General features: G+C 58.2%; 2 protein-coding genes across 3 annotated transcripts; one reads left to right on the top strand and one right to left on the bottom strand.

Annotated features, from left to right (window-relative positions):
* Positions 1-1,626: 1,626 nt before the first annotated feature.
* Positions 1,627-5,308, bottom strand: MSRB1 (methionine sulfoxide reductase B1). Its single transcript, XM_064153504.1, has 4 exons — positions 5,183-5,308; positions 4,050-4,192; positions 3,812-3,926; positions 1,627-2,856 (listed from the first exon to the last, which is right to left on the bottom strand). The coding sequence occupies exons 1-4, from the start codon at positions 5,235-5,237 to the stop codon at positions 2,825-2,827; spliced, it is 345 nt and encodes a 114-aa protein (XP_064009574.1). The 5' UTR covers positions 5,238-5,308; the 3' UTR covers positions 1,627-2,824.
* Positions 5,309-6,670: 1,362 nt separating this feature from the next.
* On the top strand, positions 6,671-19,035 carry LOC135180763 (testis-expressed protein 2-like). 2 transcript variants are annotated; one of them, XM_064153502.1, is made up of 12 exons: positions 6,671-6,758; positions 13,361-14,280; positions 14,535-14,735; positions 14,828-15,131; positions 15,513-15,730; positions 15,908-16,081; positions 16,186-16,285; positions 16,422-16,554; positions 16,663-16,800; positions 17,243-17,455; positions 17,581-17,701; positions 18,417-19,035. In XM_064153502.1, the coding sequence occupies exons 2-12, from the start codon at positions 13,378-13,380 to the stop codon at positions 18,540-18,542; spliced, it is 2,631 nt and encodes an 876-aa protein (XP_064009572.1). In that variant the 5' UTR covers positions 6,671-6,758; positions 13,361-13,377; the 3' UTR covers positions 18,543-19,035. The 2 variants fall into 2 exon arrangements, with proteins under 2 accessions (XP_064009572.1, XP_064009571.1); XM_064153501.1 differs by having other exon boundaries at positions 15,836-16,081.
* The last annotated feature ends 119 nt before the right edge of the window (positions 19,036-19,154 follow it).

The raw sequence follows: 19,154 nt of genomic DNA, 5'->3' as shown, positions 1-19,154 counted from the left end.
TTTTCTTTCTCATTGCTGCCAGTGTGGACATACAGGAAGGCAAGTCCACGCCGTGCCCAGCCCAGCAGCATCCTTCCCTCCTTGAAGTGTCTGGAAAGAGTTAGGAAGAGTTCTTCCAGCAAAATAGCTGTTGGCACTGGTGACTCCAGCCAGATGTCCAGGAAGTAGTCCCCACTCCTATTTAAACCATCCCGAGGGGGTTTTGGCTCCAGGTGATGTCCCTTCTTGCTGCTTCCAGGGTGGACCCACAGGAAGGCAAGTCCACGCCGTGCCCAGCCCAGCAGCATCCTTCCCTCCTTGCAGTGCCTGGAGAAGGGTTAGGCAAAGCTCTTGCACCCTCCTGTGTCTGCATCCACGAACTGCAAGGCAGCATGCAAGTGTGCCTGGGTAATACTGGACAGCCCACGAGTGGGAGGAATCATCACCCTCCCCTCACTGCTGGCACTCACAAGGAGGTTTTATTCCATCACAGCATCTCAGGGAAAACCACCCTAAACCCACCTTTCTTCTTGGCAATGGGTAAGGGGCAGCAGGGCAGGAGATGTCCCAGGGATGGGTGGTCCTGTGGTACTCCAAGGTGGGATGCAAAGGAGCAGGTCTTGCTCTCCTTGGTTGGTATGGAGGTGATCAGAGCAGAGGCGAGGCAGCAGATCATGGGATTAACTGGTGGAAAAGCAGCTTCAACCTTCAGCCTGGAGCCTGCTCAGTAATTAGAGCCAAAGGTCAACCCATCTGTGCATAGGGCAGGGAGATGCCACAGGGCATGAGCAAGCAGCAGGGTAGAGACATGGTGCTGGCTTCTGTGCTCCAAAGTGGACTTTACCTCCTTGGAGGAGGCAGCTGGAGCCCAGCAAAGTCCAGCTCATGTCTCCAGCCTCCATGAACTCAGTGACCAACCCTGACAGGGCAAAGGGATCTCTGGGAGGCAGACAAAGGCTGCTTCCAGTTTTGTCACAGCCTGCAAGAGGGTAACTATGGTGAGACACTGATTAACTGAGACCTCTTCTGCCCAGAAAGCCCTGCCAGCCTGGAAGGTACCAATGGCACACTATGGAACAAGCTAAACCCAGGTTCAGCTGGGCAAGACACAAGAGACTTGGCTGTGGTGCTGAGGGACACAGTAGTGGCTCAACAGCAGTGGTGGGACTGTGAGCTCTAGGCAAGTGATTGGACTTGATGATCTCAAAGGACCCCTTCCAGCCTCAACAGTTCTGTGATTCAAAGAATGATCCTAGGAATGGCCAAAGGCCTCCCAGGCATCAGCATCCCCATTTCACACAGCAAAACCTGGGGTAACAGGAACAGATGGAAGATGAAACTCCACACACAGCAACCTCAAGCCAAGCCCTTGGGCTGTGAGACCATGCTGGATGCAGGACACTGTGGGCCCACATCTAAGGATGCAGGTCTGGAGACAAAGACATCAGCTGAGATCTGCTCTGAGCTTTCTGGCCAGAGCTTTAGAGACACAGAAACCCATGCTGTGGTTGTACTTGCCTCACACACACCCCATCCAGGGCAGCCCCCTCATGCTCACATCCAAAACCAGGAGAACCAAGCAAAGAAGGAATCCCAGAGCTGATGCACCAAGCTGCCATCACCAGTGCTTTAAAAAACAGAGGCTGCTTCTTCAGCACAGTGAATCAGTGCTTTATTTTCAGCATTGGAAGTGGTACCAGACCAGCAGTGAGCTCCAGGTAACCAGCTGGTGCATGGCACTTTTGGTTGGTGTCCTTGTAATTGGTGGGGTTGAGGCAAAAATGCACATGGAGAAAAGCCTCCACCAGCAGCACAGCTTTACCCACCCCTTCCCTGTCTTGTACCAGAGATATCATCATCAAAAACCCCTGTGGGTTGATTTGGAGGAGGATTTGGTTTGTGGGACAGAGGGAAGGCCATGGATCAGGTGGTGAAGTGAGGGTAAATCAGTGTCAGAACCCTTAGGAGCACGGAGGGAACGCAGAAGTGATTCCTGAAGTCTGTGAGTTGTGCAAAGTGCAGCCCACGGGCCTGATGCTGACCATGCCTGCACCAGACCAGAGCAAGGAGGAACCATCAGTGCCACTGGATTTACAGCACAGTGATAAATCTGGTGCAAGGCCAAGTCAGAATGAAGCCTGGAGGGAAATCCAGAACCGTGTCTACTGCGTGCAGAGATGGGCAGAGAGGGAAAATTCCTGGACGCTGCCTAACAGGGTCATAACATCATCGTCGCCCTAGCACCCTGGCAGGGTTTATGTAGGACAATTCATACCATGAGCCCAGAATAGCTCCAGAGATTAACCCAGCCTTTGACTTCAGCTAATCCAGCACTGCTCCCTGGAAATGCCAGTGGAGTGACTCTGGATGGCATCAGCGCCGTGCCAGAACCGCCCTCTCCTGGCTGTCGTCTGGAGAGTGTCCTGCCTCGGCTGAAGTCAGCGGCAAAACCCCCTCAGAGCTCAGCAGAGGCAGGGCCACAGGCACAGCAGCTGCTTTTAAAGGTCAAATCCAGCTCAGGAGCAGCTGGTCCCAGCAGGAGGATGCTGGGGAGAAGAGATGGTTGGGGAGGGGGTGAGGGTGGGTGAGACACCCGCAGGCATAGGTCACACGACCCCCCAGGCAGCAGGCACACAGCTTCAGCACCGCTGTTTGCCTCTCACCTACCCTGTCCTCCTCCCAGCATCCCAAACCAGAGCAGCCCTGAGAGGGAACCAGCTCAGGGAAACCAGGAGCTTCTTTGGGGTATCTCTTGCTCCTGATGCCCCTTTGACCAGAGATGCTGCACCCCAAGGTGTGAAGGCAGGATGAGGCCAAGGGCAGTGTGCCGAGTCAAGCAGCTCGCTTACTTCTCCTTCAGGTCCGTGTCTGCTTTGCCTGCAAGGGGGAAGGAGAAGTCAGGGCTCATGTTTCATGCCACAAAACCCCTCCAAGCCCCTTCCCTAGGGTTATTTTGCTATGTGCAAAGAAGATCTCACAGCCACTACAGTCCAGCAGGTGGGACAGCAAGTCATGGTTAGGGTCCTGCTCTGAACCTGAGCTCCCAAAGCATTTTGCTGACTCGGGGGGAGCAAACAGCAGGATAACAAGGACAGAAGGATTACAAGGACAGAAGGATAACAAGGACAACAGGACCTGCCTTTCCCCACAGGCCTGCTCTCTGCTCATAGGGCATCTGCAATATCCAGAGCTCCCATGCTATTTCTCCATGGAATGACCCACAAGAGCTCCCAGCCTTCACTCTGTACCACCAGCACCAACACTCATCCATTCTGGGTCAACAATTGGCCTTGATGATCTTAAAGGTCTTTCCCAACCTAAACAATTCTATGATTCTACAATTTCCAGATCCACAGAGATCTAAGGATGCACCCAGGAGCTGCTGCACACTCCAGATCTCAGCGTGGGAGGGCAGGGAGCTGCCACCAAACCACCAGCTGAGCAGATTGAGGCAGGCTGAGATTGATTTAGGCTGCATGTGGCTTATCTGCACAGCCAGCTACACCCCACCCAAAGCAGCACTTCACAGACAGCCTGGGCTGGCTGTCAGCTGCTTCTCCAAAACAACTGCATGGGCTGAAGCAATCACACAGTCATAGAGATTGAAAGAGACCTCTGAGGTCATTAACCCAACACCACCATGGCCATCAAACCATCTCCCAAAGTGCTGTGTCCACACATTTCTTGTACAGCTCCAGGGATGGTGCCTCCACCGCCTCCCTGAGCAGCCTGTTCCAGCACCTGACCACTCCTGCAGTGAAGACAACGATCCTCATCTCCAAGCTAAACCTGCCCTGGTGCAACCTGAGGTCAAACAAGCTGCAGTCTGTACCTTTTGGGATGAACTTCAGCGAGCTGCTGAATATTCAGAAGCGGGATTGCCCCCTCTGGGGCCCATCGTTGAGGAACTCATGGCCAAGGCCATTGCCACACTTGCCACAAGTCACCTGGAAGTGCAAGAGGAGAGGATTGAAGAGGTCCCCCTCAGCAGACAGGCTCAGGGAACAAGTGCCTGGTGGAGCATTTGGGGTTTTGCTGCTCCCCAGAGGTTTCAGCAGCAGCAGCAGCACCTTTAGAGCCCCGGGCCGGTCCGGGCGCTTGGCCACGCTGTCCGGGTGGATGGTGTCGGTGAACGCTGGCCACGGGGAGGAGTGCTCATACTTGGAACGGCTGGAGAACAGCTCATGGCCACACTTGGCACAGACGTAGATGCCTGGGGAGGGCAGGAGAAGGGTCAGTGCTGGGGGCGTCAGGGGATCCACCCACGCTGGACTTTGTGCCATTGGGCCACTGCCAGCTGCTGCTGCCAGACCTTCAGTGCCAGGCAGGTGAGCAGGAGCTTTAGCAATGTGGGGCAGGAGCCACACACAGAACCACACCACTAACCAGGCTGGCAAAGGCCTCTAGGATCAAGTCCAACCTATCACCTAACCCTTCTAATTAACTAAACCATGGCACTAAGTGCCTCATCCAGCCTCCTCTTAAACACCTCCAGGGATGGGAACTCCACCACCTCCCTGGGCAGCCCATTCCAATGCCAATCACTCTCTCTGACAACAACTTCCTCCTAACATCCAGCCTAGACCTCCCCTGCCACAACTTGAGACTGTGTCCCCTTGTTCTGTTGCTGGTTGCCTGGCAGAAGAGCCCAACCCCACCTGGCTACAGCCTCCCTTCAGGCGGTTGTAGACAGCAATGAGCTCTGCCCTGAGCCTCCTCTTCTGCAGGCTGCACACCCCCAGCTCCCTCAGCCTCTCCTCACAGGGCCCCCACCCAGCAAGAAGACCTCCAAAGAGCAGATCTTCTACCAAAAATCTCGAAGAGGTCAATTAACCAGCAAGGACCCCAGAGCAGAGATCTCAGAAAGGAGATCCCCAGCAAGGACCCCAGAGAAGTGATCTCTAGAAAGGGGACCACAATAAGGACCTCAAAAAGGAGATCCATGGAGAGAGGAATCTCCCACGACCTCCCCCTCCCCCCAGAAAGGGGATCCCCAGCAAGGACCCCAGCCCAGTCCCCACGGCTGGAGGACGCCCCACGTGAGGAACACCTCCTGACCACCACCACCTCCCCCCCCCCCCCATTCCCTACCCACCACGAGGAACTCCTCTCTTTCGGGAGACACCTCCTGCCCACCCCACCCTGACCCGACCCCACCGGCTACTCACAGCCCCCCGCCGGGGCCATCACCGGCCCCGCTCACCCGGTTTGAAGTGATCCTTGAAGACCTCTCCCCCGAAGAACGAGCAGAAAGACATGGCCGCACCCGCCGCACCCGCCGCCCCGGCCCGGTTCCGCTCGCACCGCTCCCTCCCCGGTGCCGCTCGCACCGCTCCCTCCCCGGTTCCGCTCGCCCTCCCCGGTGCCGCTCGCCCTCCCCGGTTCCGCTCGCCCTCCCCGGTTCCGCTCGCCCTCCCCGGTTCCGCTCGCCCTCCCCGGTTCCGCTCGCCCTCCCCGGTTCCGCCTCCGCCCTGGCCCTGCCCCGGTCCCGCCTCCGTGACGCCTCCCCGCGGCCGACAGGGGGCGCTGTGGGACAGCCGGCATCGGTCTGGGGGGGGCCCGGTACCGGTGAAAGGTGACGGGGGGAGGAGGAGCTGGGACACGGGACACAGGGAATGGACACACACAGACCTCACCCCCGTGGGACACCCCGGACTTGTCCCCGCAGCCCCCACCCCGGATGATGTCCCCCCGGTAAAGGGAGGGGAGAGGCGGCGGGGACAGCCCCGGCGTGCTGCGGGAGAAGCGGGGGGAGGGAGGGGAGGAGCGGGGCGGAGCGGGGGACCCGGAGCGGTGCTGCGGATGCTTCGGCATCTCCGGGTGGAACTGGGTGAGCTACACTCTCCCCTCCCGGCATTGGTTATCCGCAGCCGGTACCGGGATCAGGACGAAGCCGCTGCCTCCAGCACCGGCTCCTCACCACCTACACCAACACAGATCCTTCTTTCCCGGCACCGGCACCGGTCCTTGGATACAGGCACTGGCACCAGACGGCCTCCTTCAGCACCGGTGCCGGCTCCTCTTCTCCAGCACCGGCACTGGCACCAACCCTCCGGTCCTGGCAACGGCATCACTCCTTGCATACCGGCACCAGCACAGACCCTCTGATCCCAGCACTGGCATCTTTCCTTGGATCCCAGTACTGACATCTTTCTTTGGATCCCAGCACCGGCATCCCTCCTTGGATCCTAGCACCGGCATCCCTCCTTGGATCCCAGCACCGGCATCCCTCCTTGGATCCCAGCACCGGCATCCCTCCTTGGATCCTAGCACCGGCATCCCTCCTTGGATCCCAGCACCGGCATCCCTCCTTGGATCCTAGCACCGGCATCCCTCCTTGGATCCCAGCACCGGCATCCCTCCTCGGATCCTAGCACCGGCATCCCTCCTTGGATCCCAGCACCGGCATCCCTCCTCGGATCCTAGCACCGGCATCTCTCCTTGGATCCCAGCACCGGCATCCCTCCTTGGATCCCAGCACCGGCATCTCTCCTTGGATCCCAGCACCGGCATCTCTCCTTGGATCCCAGCACCGGCATCTCTCCTCGGATCCTAGCACCGGCATCTCTCCTTGGATCCCAGCACTGGCTTTTCCTTGCCGGCGCAGGATCCGCTCCTCCCCCGCTACCGGGACTGCCCCTCCTGTCGTTCTCCCCAGCACCAGTTCTTCCCTGGCACTGGGACCAGTCCATCTTCCCGGTAGCACCGGGACCGTTCGTTCTTGCTCAGCATCGGGACCAACCTTTTCCCGGTGCACCCGGACAGCTCTCCTGGCCCAGGTACCAGCACTGCGGGAACAGGGTGGGGAGGACCACGGGAGTGGGCAAGGACCCCTGGCAGTGCTGCCCGGGGTGGGCTGATGGAGACTGGGCAGCTCTGGGGGTGAACTAGGGAGGAAGGTCTCCACCACGCACAAGCTTGGTCTCGGTGGGGACCACCCATCCCACCATGGCAGCGATGGGATGAGGACATCCGTGGGGACTGCCCCACGGAGGGCAGTGCGGGGAGGCGATGTGGGATCTGAGCTCTGTGGGGTGTGTGGGGCTGGGAGCAGGAGGAAGAGGAGGAGGCAGCAGCTTGGCACGTGGCAAGGTAGGAGCTCTGAAGGTGAACCGCAGGCAGACAGCTCCTAGGCAGCCCCAGGGGGAGAGGAGCTGCATGCAGCTGCTTCTTTCCAAAAATCCAGGCATCAAGTTGCCCCAGAGGAGGTTTGGGTTGGCCAGGAGGAACAATTCCTTCCCCAAAAGAGTTGGCAACGTCTGGCCCAGGCTGCTCAGGGCGGTGGTGGAATCCCCATTCCTGGAGGGGTTTCAGAGCTGTGGAGATGCGCTGAGGGCCACGGCTTAGTGGTGACCTAACAGCGCTGGGGTAGTGGTTGGACTTCATGATCTTAAAGGTCTCTTTCAACCAAACTGACTTTGTGATTCTTCCCCAGTTATACCTGAGGGCCTCCTTCACAGAGAGAGTGATTGGCATTGGAATGGGCTGCCCAGGGAGGTGGTGGAGTCACCTGGAGGTGTTCAAGCAAAGCCTGGATGAGGCATTTAGTGCCATGGTCTGGTTGACTGGATAGGGCTGGGGGATAGGTTGGACTGGCTGAGCTTGGAGGTCACTTCCAACCTGGTTGATTCCATGATTCCATGAGCCCTCATCCAATGGGATCTCACAGGAATTGCACCTTCCATGGTGTGAGAGCAAAAAATGCTGCTGCCTTTTGACCACAAGTTGGAGATTGTCCCAAGGAAGTGACCCACAGCAGAGCCCTCGGTGCATCCCTGCTGCCTGTTGTCCCTCAGCCAGGAGCTCTGCCCGAGGCTGTGCCCAGTGTGGAACCCCCGGCGTGAGGCCAGTGCTGGCTGCACTCCTGCCCGCTGGACGCTGCCGCTTTGAATTAGGTCAGGATTTCATCCCGGGCAGGGCTGAGCTCCCAGCTCCAGCCCTGGGGATTGATGATCCATGGCAGATGCCTGGGCACGGGGAGGAGGAGAGCTCTGGCTGCAGCACCACGGGGTGACAGGGAGATGAGAACACACTGTGTCACCACGGGGTGTCACCGGGCATGGAATGGGGGATGTGGTGGTTTGAAAGTGTCCTTTGTGATCACAGTATCACAGTATCATCAGGGTTGGAAGAGACCTCACAGATCATCAAGTCCAACCCTTCACCACAGAGCTCAAGGCCAGACCATGGCACCAAGTGCCACGTCCAATCCTGCCTTGAACAGCTCCAGGGACGGCGACTCCACCACCTCCCCGGGCAGCCCATTCCAGCGTCCAATGACTCTCTCAGGGAAGAACTTTCTCCTCACCTCCAGCCTAAATCTCCCCTGGCACAGCCTGAGGCTGTGTCCTCTTGTTCTGGCGCTGGCCACCTGAGAGAAGAGATCCAACCAGATCAGACAAACGAGGCAGCAGGAAGTGCTCCAGAGACACTCAAGCTCCTTGCTCTCCCAGTGGCAAGAGATGGGGCCCCAGTATCTCCTGGTAAACCCTCAGAGAAGGGTGGATGTGGAGGATGGAGCTGGGATCCCACCTGTGGCCAAGAAGGCCAATGGTCTCCTGGGATGCATGCAAAAGAGTGTGGCCAAGCAGGTTGAGGGAGGTTCTTCTCCCCTCTACTCTGCCCTAGGGAGACCACATTTGGAGTTCTGGGTCCAGTTCTGTACAGACAGGGAACTATTGGACAGAGTGCAACAGAGGCCACAGAGATGCTGAGGGGCCTGGAGCATCTCAGTGAGGAGCAAAGGCTGGGAGCCCTGGGGCTGTTGAGCCTGGAGAAGAGCAGCCCCAGAGGGCATCTTGATCAGTGCTCAGCAAGAGCTGAAGGGTGTGGGACAAGAGGATGGGGCCAGACTCTGGTCAGTGGTGTCAAGTGACAGGACAAAGGGCAGTGGGAACAAAGTGGAACCCAGGAGGTTCCACATGAATAGGAGAAGGAATTTGTTTGGTGTGAAGTGTTGGAGCCCTGGAGCAGGCTGCCCACAGAGGTTGTGGAGTCTTCCTCTGTGGAGATATTCTACTCCACCCCCCTGGGTCATTGTGATCCTGGACAAGCTGCTGTGGGTGCCCTGCTTTAGTGAAGAGGTTGAACTGGATGATCTCCCAGGTGCCCCCCAGCCCCACCATGTTGGGTTTCTGTGACCCCATGCTGCCCTACCCATCACCCAAAGCTATATTTGGAGGTCACAGTGAGACTTCCTACCAAGCCAGTGCTCCTCAACCCCAGCCCAACCAGACCTCTCCAGTTACTGTGCTGATAACCAGCAATGAGGTTTCTGCAGTGATACATTTTGGAGACAGTTGATGAGGGATTTCCATCTCATCTGGCTGAGTGATGAAAGCCTCTTCTGCTCCCTGGCAGAGCCATGCCACCAGTCCTGCCAGCAGTGCCAGCCTTCCACACCTCCTAATTAACTGGAGAGGGCTGCTGGATAATTCATTTGTGAATGAAGTCTCCCTCATCTTACAACCAAAGCAAGGAGCAGAGGAGTGGTGCCCTCCTGGGAGCTGGTGGCTCCAGGCACTTGGCCCATGGCACAGGGACATTTTCTCTTGCCAGGTGGTTTGTAGGTACTGCACCCCAGGGTGAGCTAACACCACACTCTGGAGGCTCTAGCTGCCTCAGGAGCATTTTGGGGAAAGATCCTCAAAGACACCAGCCTGGTCCAGTCCACATCTTGTCCTTGTGTCAGGTCAGCTCCAAGCCCTGAGTCTGAACCCAAGCTGAGAGCAAGGAGTGGGAATTTGAAGCCTGTGTACAGTCAAGATGCTGTCTGAGGTTTAAAGAGTCACAGAGGCACTTTGGTTGGGAAAGACCTCTGAGATTATTGAGGCCAACTAGCTCTGGCAAGTCTGCTGCTAAACCATGTCCCTCAGCACTACATCTCTGTGCCTTTTACACATCTCCAGGGATGGGGATTCAACCACCTCCCTGGGCACCCTGCTCCAGCCTTCAAGTACCCTTTCAGCAAAGAAGTTTCTTCTAACGTCCAATGCAAACCTCCCCTGGCACAATCTGAGGCCATTTCTTCTTCCTCTATCACTTGTTACTAGGGAGAAGAGACCAACCTCCATCTGGCTCCAACCTCCTTTCAGAGAGCTGTAGAGAGCCAGAAGGTCTCCCCTAAGCCTTCTTTTCTCCAAGCTGAACAACCTCAGTTCCTTCAGCTGCTCCTCATAAGAGCTCTTCTCCAGATCCTTGGCTCTGGTGTTTCCAAGAGCAGCAGTCAGAAGGGACCTCATGTCCCTTGCCCAGCTCTCAATGCTGTGCATAGATTGCCAGACTGGGTGTCCTCAGGAGGACATCCCACCCAGCACTGGTTCCTTCTGGGTGCTACTGGGTCTGGGCAAGCCAGGTGCTGCGTGGAGGCTGTGAGGAGCATCCCCTCAGAGCTGTCTGCTCATGCCTCTGGAGCCATTGTTATCCCCATTGCTCCATCACTTGGCCATTCCCACACTGCTACTTGCAAGGACCTTCATACTCAGTTTACCCTGTAAAGAGCAGGAAGATGCCCCTGACCCTGCACATCCCTGTGGGCACAGGCTAGGCACAAGCCCTGGGTTGGAAGGTGAGTTCATGCTGACCCTGAGAGCCACCTCAGGGGCCACCTCTAACCTTGATCTTTGCTCTCTGAAACTTGACTCAGCTACCAAGTCTTCAGCAGGGCTGCTCTGTGGGGAGCCCTCCATCTTGGGATGCTGGTGCCACCCAAGAGGGTCCACCCTCGGTGCTTCCCATCCTCCCTGACACCCACGCTGCCCAGAGGTGGTGGCTGAGCTTCAGCAGCACCTCCAAAGCCCCTGCTGTTCTTGGCATCCCTGCCAGATGAAAACCCCCATACAGACCCAGGCTATTCTTATCTCTGTCTTCCACTCTGCTAATGGTCTCTCAGGAAACAGTCTCCTGGGTTGGGTTTTTTTTCCCTTCCTTTTTTTTTTTTTAGCTGTTAAAACCCACAGATCCCAGAGAGGTGGCAAGGAACAGCCAGGCACAGCAGAACCCCAAGCCCTTGCCAAGCTCTGGGGAGCTGGGATCCTCCTAATTCAGCTAGGGTGGGGAGTGGGAGCCAGGCAGGACCATCCAAGGACCAGCCCCAGGGCTGTTTGGTAGGCACAGGCAAGAAGCCTGGGAGGGCAATGGGCAGCACTGAGAATGGCTGTGACATGGGACCACTGACAAAGTTGCATGATGAGGGCCAAGCAGGGCTCTTGGCTGCCATCACAGAATGGTTGGGGTTGGAAGGGACCTTAAAGATCATCTAAATCCATCCTCTTGCCATGCTTGGCTGGGAGGTGTTGGGGAAGGGTCTCAGGCCCTGTTCTGTTGTAGCTGTTTGGGTGCTTTGCCTGGTGCCCTGGAGCACCCTGCCTGCTGCAAGGTGCCAGCAGTGCCAGCAGCCCTGCCCACAGGCTGGATGACAGCAGGGTGGCTGCTGGGGGCTGGGTAGCACACGGGCTAGTCTGAGGTTGACAAGTGGCTGGTGTAAGTCAGAAGCAAAGTGGAAGCCAGGAAGTGTGGAGTTATGTAAAGGGTGCTGGCGGCAGCTGCGGCACAGCCAGGGCTGAACCCAGAGACGAATTCCTGGAGTGAAGCCCTTTGAAGATCCAGGGTGATGTGGATCTGGGTGTCAGACAGCCTGAGCAGCAGCACCTGCTGGAGGAAGGGTCCTGCTCAGCCACGGATCCCCTGCTCCTGTCACAGAGATGCTGTGAGGGGAAGAGGATGATGGAGGAACTTAAGCCCCCCACCCCCACCCCGAACCTGCTGGGTGCTGAGCTCAGCTCTGCAATGGCCCTGCAGAGCCTGTCCTGCAGCCTCCATGCTCCCTCCCAGGATCATGCAGCCCTGCTGCGTTGGCAGGAGAGCAGCAGCAGAGGGATCATAGTGGCTGCTGGGGACAGGACAAACACTTTACCGTGGCCAGGAACACTCTCAGGGCTGTGGAAGCTTGATGTGATTAGAAAACTTCTGTGCTCCTCCAGTAAAAGCAGAGATGCCCAAGCCCCTGCTTCCAGAGCATCCTCACGCTGCAAGGAGGCTGCAGCCTGGGCTTGCTTCATTTCAGGCTCAGGCAAGGCACCAAGTGAGGGTCAGATCTCTATTGCTTAAGCAAGGAACAGTCGGAGGAGTCAGGATCCTGCCCACTGGCATTACATAGAATCCCAGCATGGAAGGGACCTCTGGGATCATCCAGTCCAACCCCCCTGCTAAAGCAGGGCACCCACAGCAGCTTGCCCAGGATCACAATGCCCAGCTGGGGTTGGAAGCTCTCCACACAAGGAGACTCCACAACCTCTCTGGGCAGCCTGCTCCAGGGCTCCAGCACCCTCACACCAAACGAGTTTCTTCTCCTGTTCAGGTGGAACCTCCTGGGTTCCAGTTTGTGCCCTCTGCCCCTTGTCCTGTCCCTGAGCACCACTGCCTGGAGTCTGGCCCCATCCTCTCACCCCTCACCCTTTAGCTCCTGCTGAGCACTGACACCCCCACACTTGCACTGGGACCTTCCTGCTGGGGAAAGACCTTCCCTGTTTTGCTTAAGACCTGAGTCACAGCTCCAGGTTCCTGGAGCTACCATTGATAATGGTCTGGCTGAGGTCCACCTTCCTTACATGGGTGGTTCCCCACATGCTGCCACTGAGCTCATCTCACTGCAATCACTTCTCCATCCACCCCTGCCAGGAAGTGAAGGGAGAGCCAGGAGTCTGCTGGCAGCTGCATGGCCCCAAAGGCATCCCAAAATGGGCTGGAAGGTGCCAAGCAGAGGGTAATGGGGTCCCTGGGGACACCCTGCTCAGTGTCTCAAGAACTGTTTTGGTTGGAAAAGACCTTTCAGATTACCCAGTCCAACCATCTCTAGCTCTACCAAGGTTGGTGCTAAACCGTGGCCCTCAGCACCACATCTCTGCCTCTTTTAAACAGCTCTGGGGATGGGAATGCCTCCCTGGGCAGCCTGCTCCAGTGTTTGAGAACACTTCCAGTTAAGAACTTTCTTCTAATGTCCAACCCAAAACCTCTCCTGGTGCAACCTGAGGCCACTTCTTCTCACCCTGTCACTTGTTGCTAGGGAGAAGAGACCAATCCCCACTTTACTCCAAACTCCCTTCAGGGAGTTGTAGAGAGCAAGGAGCTCTCCCCTGAGCCTCCTCTTCTCCAGGCTGAACAACCCCAGGTCCCTCAGCTGCTCCTCACCAGCCCTGTCCTCCAGACCCTTCACCAGCTTTGCCCTTCTCCGGAGCCACTCCAGTGCCTCGGCCACAGAACCATCAGTTGCATGGCTGCATGCATCGCGGTGCTGCCGGCGGGGAAGGCAGGGCGGCGGCAGGGACGTGCCGTGCGCGGAGGGGACGCGGAGCTGAGCTGCTTCCCTGCATTCTCTCGGCAGCGCCAGCCCCGTGGGCGATGCGAGCCATGGCAGACCAGGCTGCGGTGGCAGCAGAGGCGTCTCCAGCCGTGGCACCATGCCCAGGCTCACCTCAGCAGGGGGACAACGACGGCCTAACGTCCCGCTCCACCGGCACCAGAGAGGACAGCGCTGGACGGGACGGCTGCGGACTCGTTTTCACCACGGACGGGGACACAAAGCGTCCCTCCTCACCCCAACCCGGGGGGATGCTCCTGGCTGACCTCCCCTGGGCCCCCCAGCCCCGGCTGAGCCCGGCCAAGTCCCGCACGGCCCCGTCTTCCCCCAGCGTGTCCCCATCCGACAGCCGAGCCGCCCTGCTCCGGCTGCGGGAGGCCAGGCTGGAGGACACCAGGAGGAGGCTGTCGGAGGCTATGCAGGAGCCTCTCCACCGCCTCAGCCGCCTCATGGCCGAGGAGAGCAGCCCAGCGCCCTGGGTGAAGGCGGGTGCTGGGGGGCAGGAGGTGGGGGGCAGCCCTGGGCAGGTGGGGAGCCATGGGGCTGGGGGACACCAGGCACGGGACTGGAGCCCCTGGGAGCCCACCCAGAACTGCCGCTACGAGATCTGCTCCTACGGGGACGTGATCCAGGTGGTGGAGGTGGCACAACAGGATGCTGAACCTCCGCTGCCACCCCCTGAGGAGCCACCGCCGGCACGCCCAGGAGGTACAGTGCCGGGCAGAGCCCTCACCTCCATCGCCCTCCTCGCCTATGGCTACTTCATCCTGCCACTGCCACCCTATGCTGCTGGCCTCTGCCTGGGGCTCATCTGTGGGCTGGTGCTGGGCTTCTTCACCATCCTCCTCCTCTTGCCAAGGGCTCCTTCAGCAGCACGGGGACCGTGGGGCCGCCTCCGCCCCAAGCTGCTCCTGGGGGAGCCACTGGAAACCCACCACCTTCAGGTAGGAGAGGGCTGGCAGTGCTGAGGGACACCTGGAAGGGGTGCTGGGGAGCAGCCTGATGGGGTGCTGAGGGGCAACTGGATGCAATCCTAGAGGGCAGCTGGAAGAGGTGCTGGGGGGCAGCTGGACAAGGTGTTAGGAGATGGCTGGATGGAGTGCTGGGGGGCAGCTGGCGTGGAGTTCCAAGTTTGGGCAGCACTGAGGAGGTGCTGAGCCCACAGTGGGAAGCAGCCAGCTCCATCCCTCCCACCCAGGGCTGGATGAACCAGCTGCACGTCTACGACCCCGAGCTTTTCCACCCCTCGCTCACGCACTCGGTGCTTGCCACGCTGGATGGGGCCACCCTCAAGCTCTCCTACCCCAAGAGCAACATCCCACGGAGAGCCACCTTCGAGGAGGAACTTCTCGATACCACCTTCATCAGCCACCGCTGCTACGACCTGACCGATGCCAAGGTGAGCCTAGCAGTGCCAAGGAGCATCCCACAGGAGAAGGCAGCTCTCCTCTTGCAGGAGCCTTGGTCTCACCACTGCTCATGGTGTTGTAGGTCTTCCTTTGCCCCCCAAATCTGGCCCGAAAGCGGACGTGGAACAAGAAATACCCCATCTGTGTCCTCCTCTCTGATCGGGCAGAGGTGGAGTGTAGAAGCAGCAAGGAGCAGGACATGGAGCAGCAGAGGGATGAAGGGATGAAGAAGGCTCCAATGGCAGGGCAGGACATGCCAGGGGAGAGCAGGGAGAGGTGTCTGTACCTCTTTGGGAGGACAGGCAGGGAAAAGGAGGAGTGGTACCAGCACCTCGTGCGAGCCTCCCGCAGGACACCCAGCAGCAGCCACGGCGAAGCCAGGACAGGTGAGAAGCAGCTCCCATGAGCTCTGCTCTATGCCAGGGTTGATCTGGGTGGGACCTGAACGTATGCCAGGCAGACAAGCCCTCGGTAAGCATCAGTGAACATGGCAGGCAATGGAGGAGCCCAGAGCCAAGAGCATTGGCAGCAGCAGGGAAAGCTTGGAGGATGCTCCCTCCCTGGTGGTCTTCAAGGCCAGGTTGGACAGGGCCTTGAGCAACCTGGTCTGGTGGGAGATGTCCCTGGCCATGGCAGGGGGGTTGGAACTGGATGATCTTTGAGGTCCCTTCCAACCCAAACCACTCTAAGAATCTGTGTCCCTTACCAGGGCGAGGTGGGTGGCATGTCACTGCCATCATGCCAGCCTGACCCACTCATGTCCCCAGGCATGGCACCAGCTCTTCAGAGCAGTGGCAGCAGCAGTGGAGGGAGCACTGAGGACATTCCCTCTGAAGTGCCACCCAAGGACCTGGCAGGAAGCATCCAGCAGGAGATCTTTCTGGATTACAGCAACTACATGGCCCGATTCGTGCCAGCACAGGCAGGGAGCAGCCCGGACCAGAGCCCCTCTCACGCAGCACTGAGCAGCCCCACGCCCGCTAAGGTGAGTGGGAGAAATCCAGCACTGGGAGAGGGACACAAGAGCTGAGCAGAGGTTGATGGACCTTGTGTGCAGCCACTTCCACTCCTGTGGCTCATCTCCTCCCAGAACAGCCATACCACGGTGGAGGGGAGCACCCAGCCAGCACTTCCCACCACTGATGGGGCCACCTCGCTGCAGGGGCTGGTGGCTGCTGCCCCTCCACAGCTGGGCGAGGACACGGTGGGGCGCAGCGAGGGCTGCCTGGCCTGGATGAACGCGCTGGTGGGGCGCATCTTCTGGGACTTCCTCCGGGAGCCCTACTGGGCCGAGCAGGTGTCCAGCAAGATCCAGAAGAAGCTGAGCAAGATCAAGGTGAGAGGCAGGAGCATCGAAGCACCCAGCGTAGCCCCTTCCCTGAGGCCCCACGGCAGGTGTCAGGCTGTGGTGACCATCCCTTTGTGGTTCCCCTCAATCAGCTCCCATACTTTATGAATGAGCTGGCGCTGACAGAGCTGGACATGGGCACCTCCATCCCCTCAGTCCTCAGCGCCTCCGGCCCCACCATCAACGACCGAGGTAAGAGCCCTGCAGAGCAGCAGGGATCCCAGCGCTGGCTCCCCACCAGCTGTTATCAAGGTGCCACCCTGGTCCCTGAGCAGCGCTCTGCCCCTGCGGTGCTGACAGGGCTTTGTCCCATCCCTCTCCCTGGCAGGGCTCTGGGTGGACATGGAGGTCACCTACAGCGGCTCACTGCAGATGACGCTGGAGACAAAGATGAACCTCTGCAAGCTGGGGAAGGAAAGTGCTGCGGAGGAGAGCAGCCCAGCAGAGGCAGGCAGAGAGGGGTGAGGAGACTCTGCCTGGATAGATTCCATCCTCCTCCTTCTCTTGCCGAGCAAGGTGAGAGGGTGCTGACCCCACGGCACCCCTGTGATGCTCCTGGGCACTCGCAGGGCCAGGCCACGGCTGATCCTGCTGGCAGACAGCGACGCTGAGTCCTCCAGCGCTGGCTCCTCTGACGAGGAAGATGTTGCTGCTGCAGAGCCCATGGGAGCCCTGGGGGAGAGGGTCCCTCCACCTGGCACCGAGGGGTAAGGGACTGCTTGCGGTCTGCCATGGGGTGTACAGGGAGATCATAGAAGGGCTTGAGTCGAAAGGCACCTCAAAGATCATCCAGTTCCAACCCCCCTGCCACAGGTAGGAACATCTCCCACTAGATCAGCTTGCTCAAGGCCTCATCCAGTCTGGTCTTAAACACTTCCATGGATGAGGTGACCACAGCTTCTCTGGGCAACCCACTGCATTTGCCCTTATAGTGAAGAATGTCCAATGTAAATCTCCCCTGCTCTATTTTCAAATCACACTATGGGAGGCATAGTGTTCCCAGAGCAGGGCTTTGGGGATAGATGCCTTGGGGAGACACACGCAGGAACCCCAGGCACATGGTGACAGACCTTCAAAGGGGACCACTCTCCCTGCTGGGTGCTGTGGCACACCAAATCTCAGTGAGGGCTGAGAGTCTCCTTGCTTTAGCCACGTCAGCGGCAACAGCACGAGCCGTAAGATCCTGCGCTTCGTGGATAAAATTGCCAAGTCCAAGTACTTCCAGAAGGCCACTGAAAATGAGTTCATCAAGAAGAAGATAGAGGAGGTTTCCAACACACCACTGCTGCTGACTGTGGAGGTGCAGGAGCTGGCAGGCACCTTGGCTGTGAACATTCCACCGCCACCGACGGACCGTGTCTGGTACCAGTTGTTCTTCCTCCTGTACTCCCTCCAGCTCCTGTTGTTGCCTGAAGCTCAGCCAAGGAGCCAGGCCAGCTCTGGGCCTCCAGGACATGAAGCTTTCTGCCTTCCCTTTTTCCTCACAGGTACAGCTTCCGAGTCCCACCTCAGCTGGAGCTGAAGGTGCGCCCAAAGCTGGGCGAGCGGGAGGTGACCTTCCTGCACGTCACCGAGTGGATCGAGAAGAAGCTGCAGCATGAATTCCAGGTGCCTGCTCTGCTAAAGGGCTCAGCAAAACCTGCTGAAGCACAGCATAACCACACCTCACTTTGGGTTCTCCCTGCTTAAAGCCAGCACCTGACATGGTCTGGTCTGTCCAGCTTTGGACAGTGAAGAAACACAGTCTAAAGAACCACTTCTGAGGACTGGTGCTTTGAGCACTGGAGGAGAAGTGGTTTCCTCTCAGTAAGTGCAGCTCCAAGCAGGGGGATGAGGAGCATCAGCAAGCTTGGGAGATGCACCATCCCAAGGTCAGCAGCCTCCTATCCCAAGGTCAGCAGCTTCCCATCCCAAGGTCAGCAGCCTCTCATCCCAAAGTACCTGATGGTTTGTTTTCTGCCTCATCTCAAACCTCTGGTCAAAAGGCAGAAATGTCCTCACAGATATTTAGGTACCCAAATTCCCCCTATTTGAAGTCTGGTTCCTGCCCTGTGCCATGACCACTCTTGAAGCCATTCATGTAGGCAGGGCAAATAAGAGCTGGTCCTGCTTGTCTCCACACAGAGATAACCAGAACTGGTGATCCTCTAGGACTAGATGCAGTCAGCTGCTGACGAGAGGATGTGAGCTCAGAGCCTTCTGCTCACAATCCTGACCTCTAACTGCAGGTCCTCCGGCTCCTGCCAAGGCCACTTCCCAGGAGATGTGTCACCAGGCAGGCAGTGGCATTCTGAAACCATTCTCTTGTGATTCTTCTCTTCAGAAAATTTTGGTGATGCCCAACATGGACGATCTCATCATTCCCATCATGAGCTCTGGCCTGGATCCTCAGCCACCCACAGTGGGACTGCCCAGGGACCTAGCAGCCAAAGGAGAGAAGAGGCTCTAAAGTGCAGCCCCATGGGCAGGACAGAGACGCTGCAGAGAGCTCAGGGACCTCGCTGGGACATGGGGACAGCCAGGACCTGGCCAGTAAATGCACCCAGGGCTACAAGTGGGATCTCAGCTTCTTGGGTCATCTCATCCTCAGAGCTTCTGCAGATGAGCCTGCTCCTTACATACTGCAAGCACACATTCAGAGCAGAATCAGACCCAGGGCAAAGGATCTGCTGGACTTCAAGAACTTCATCACCTTCCTACCAGGTTCTCAGGACTCCTGGTCAAGGGGAGCAGCTCTGGATCAGTGGAGGGCTGAGCTTCCCATTGTCTGGTTCCCACAGCAGGTGCAGGATGCCCAGATGGGTTCTGCATTGGAGGAGTCATGATCATTGTTGATCCAAGACATCATAGCTCCAAGGCACATCACAGGCAGCTGGACTGCGAGGAAAAGACGGGTGGGAATGAGTCCAAAGTGTGAATAAATCCATCCCTGCCCAGCCTTACCTAGCAGCCATCTTCTTGTACACCTGCCCCCACATCTGCTGAGGACCTCTGGTTAGAGAGAAGCCCACAGGTCACACTTCCAGTTCAAAACAAGGCGTGTTTGGGCGTCTGTGTGAGA

Source organism: Pogoniulus pusillus, chromosome 13 (genome assembly GCF_015220805.1).
Source record: "Pogoniulus pusillus isolate bPogPus1 chromosome 13, bPogPus1.pri, whole genome shotgun sequence".
Taxonomy (NCBI): domain Eukaryota; kingdom Metazoa; phylum Chordata; class Aves; order Piciformes; family Lybiidae; genus Pogoniulus; species Pogoniulus pusillus.
This window is presented reverse-complemented; position numbering and strand designations above follow the sequence as displayed.

Coding starts and splice junctions, on each gene's coding strand:
- LOC135180763 (XM_064153501.1), top strand. CDS start 13,378: ATGCGAGCCATGGCAGACCAGGCTGCGGTGGCAGCAGAGGCGTCTCCA. Junction 14,736..14,827: donor ACGACCTGACCGATGCCAAG/GTGAGCCTAGCA, acceptor ATGGTGTTGTAG/GTCTTCCTTTGCCCCCCAAA. Junction 16,555..16,662: donor GCAGAGGCAGGCAGAGAGGG/GTGAGGAGACTC, acceptor GGGCACTCGCAG/GGCCAGGCCACGGCTGATCC.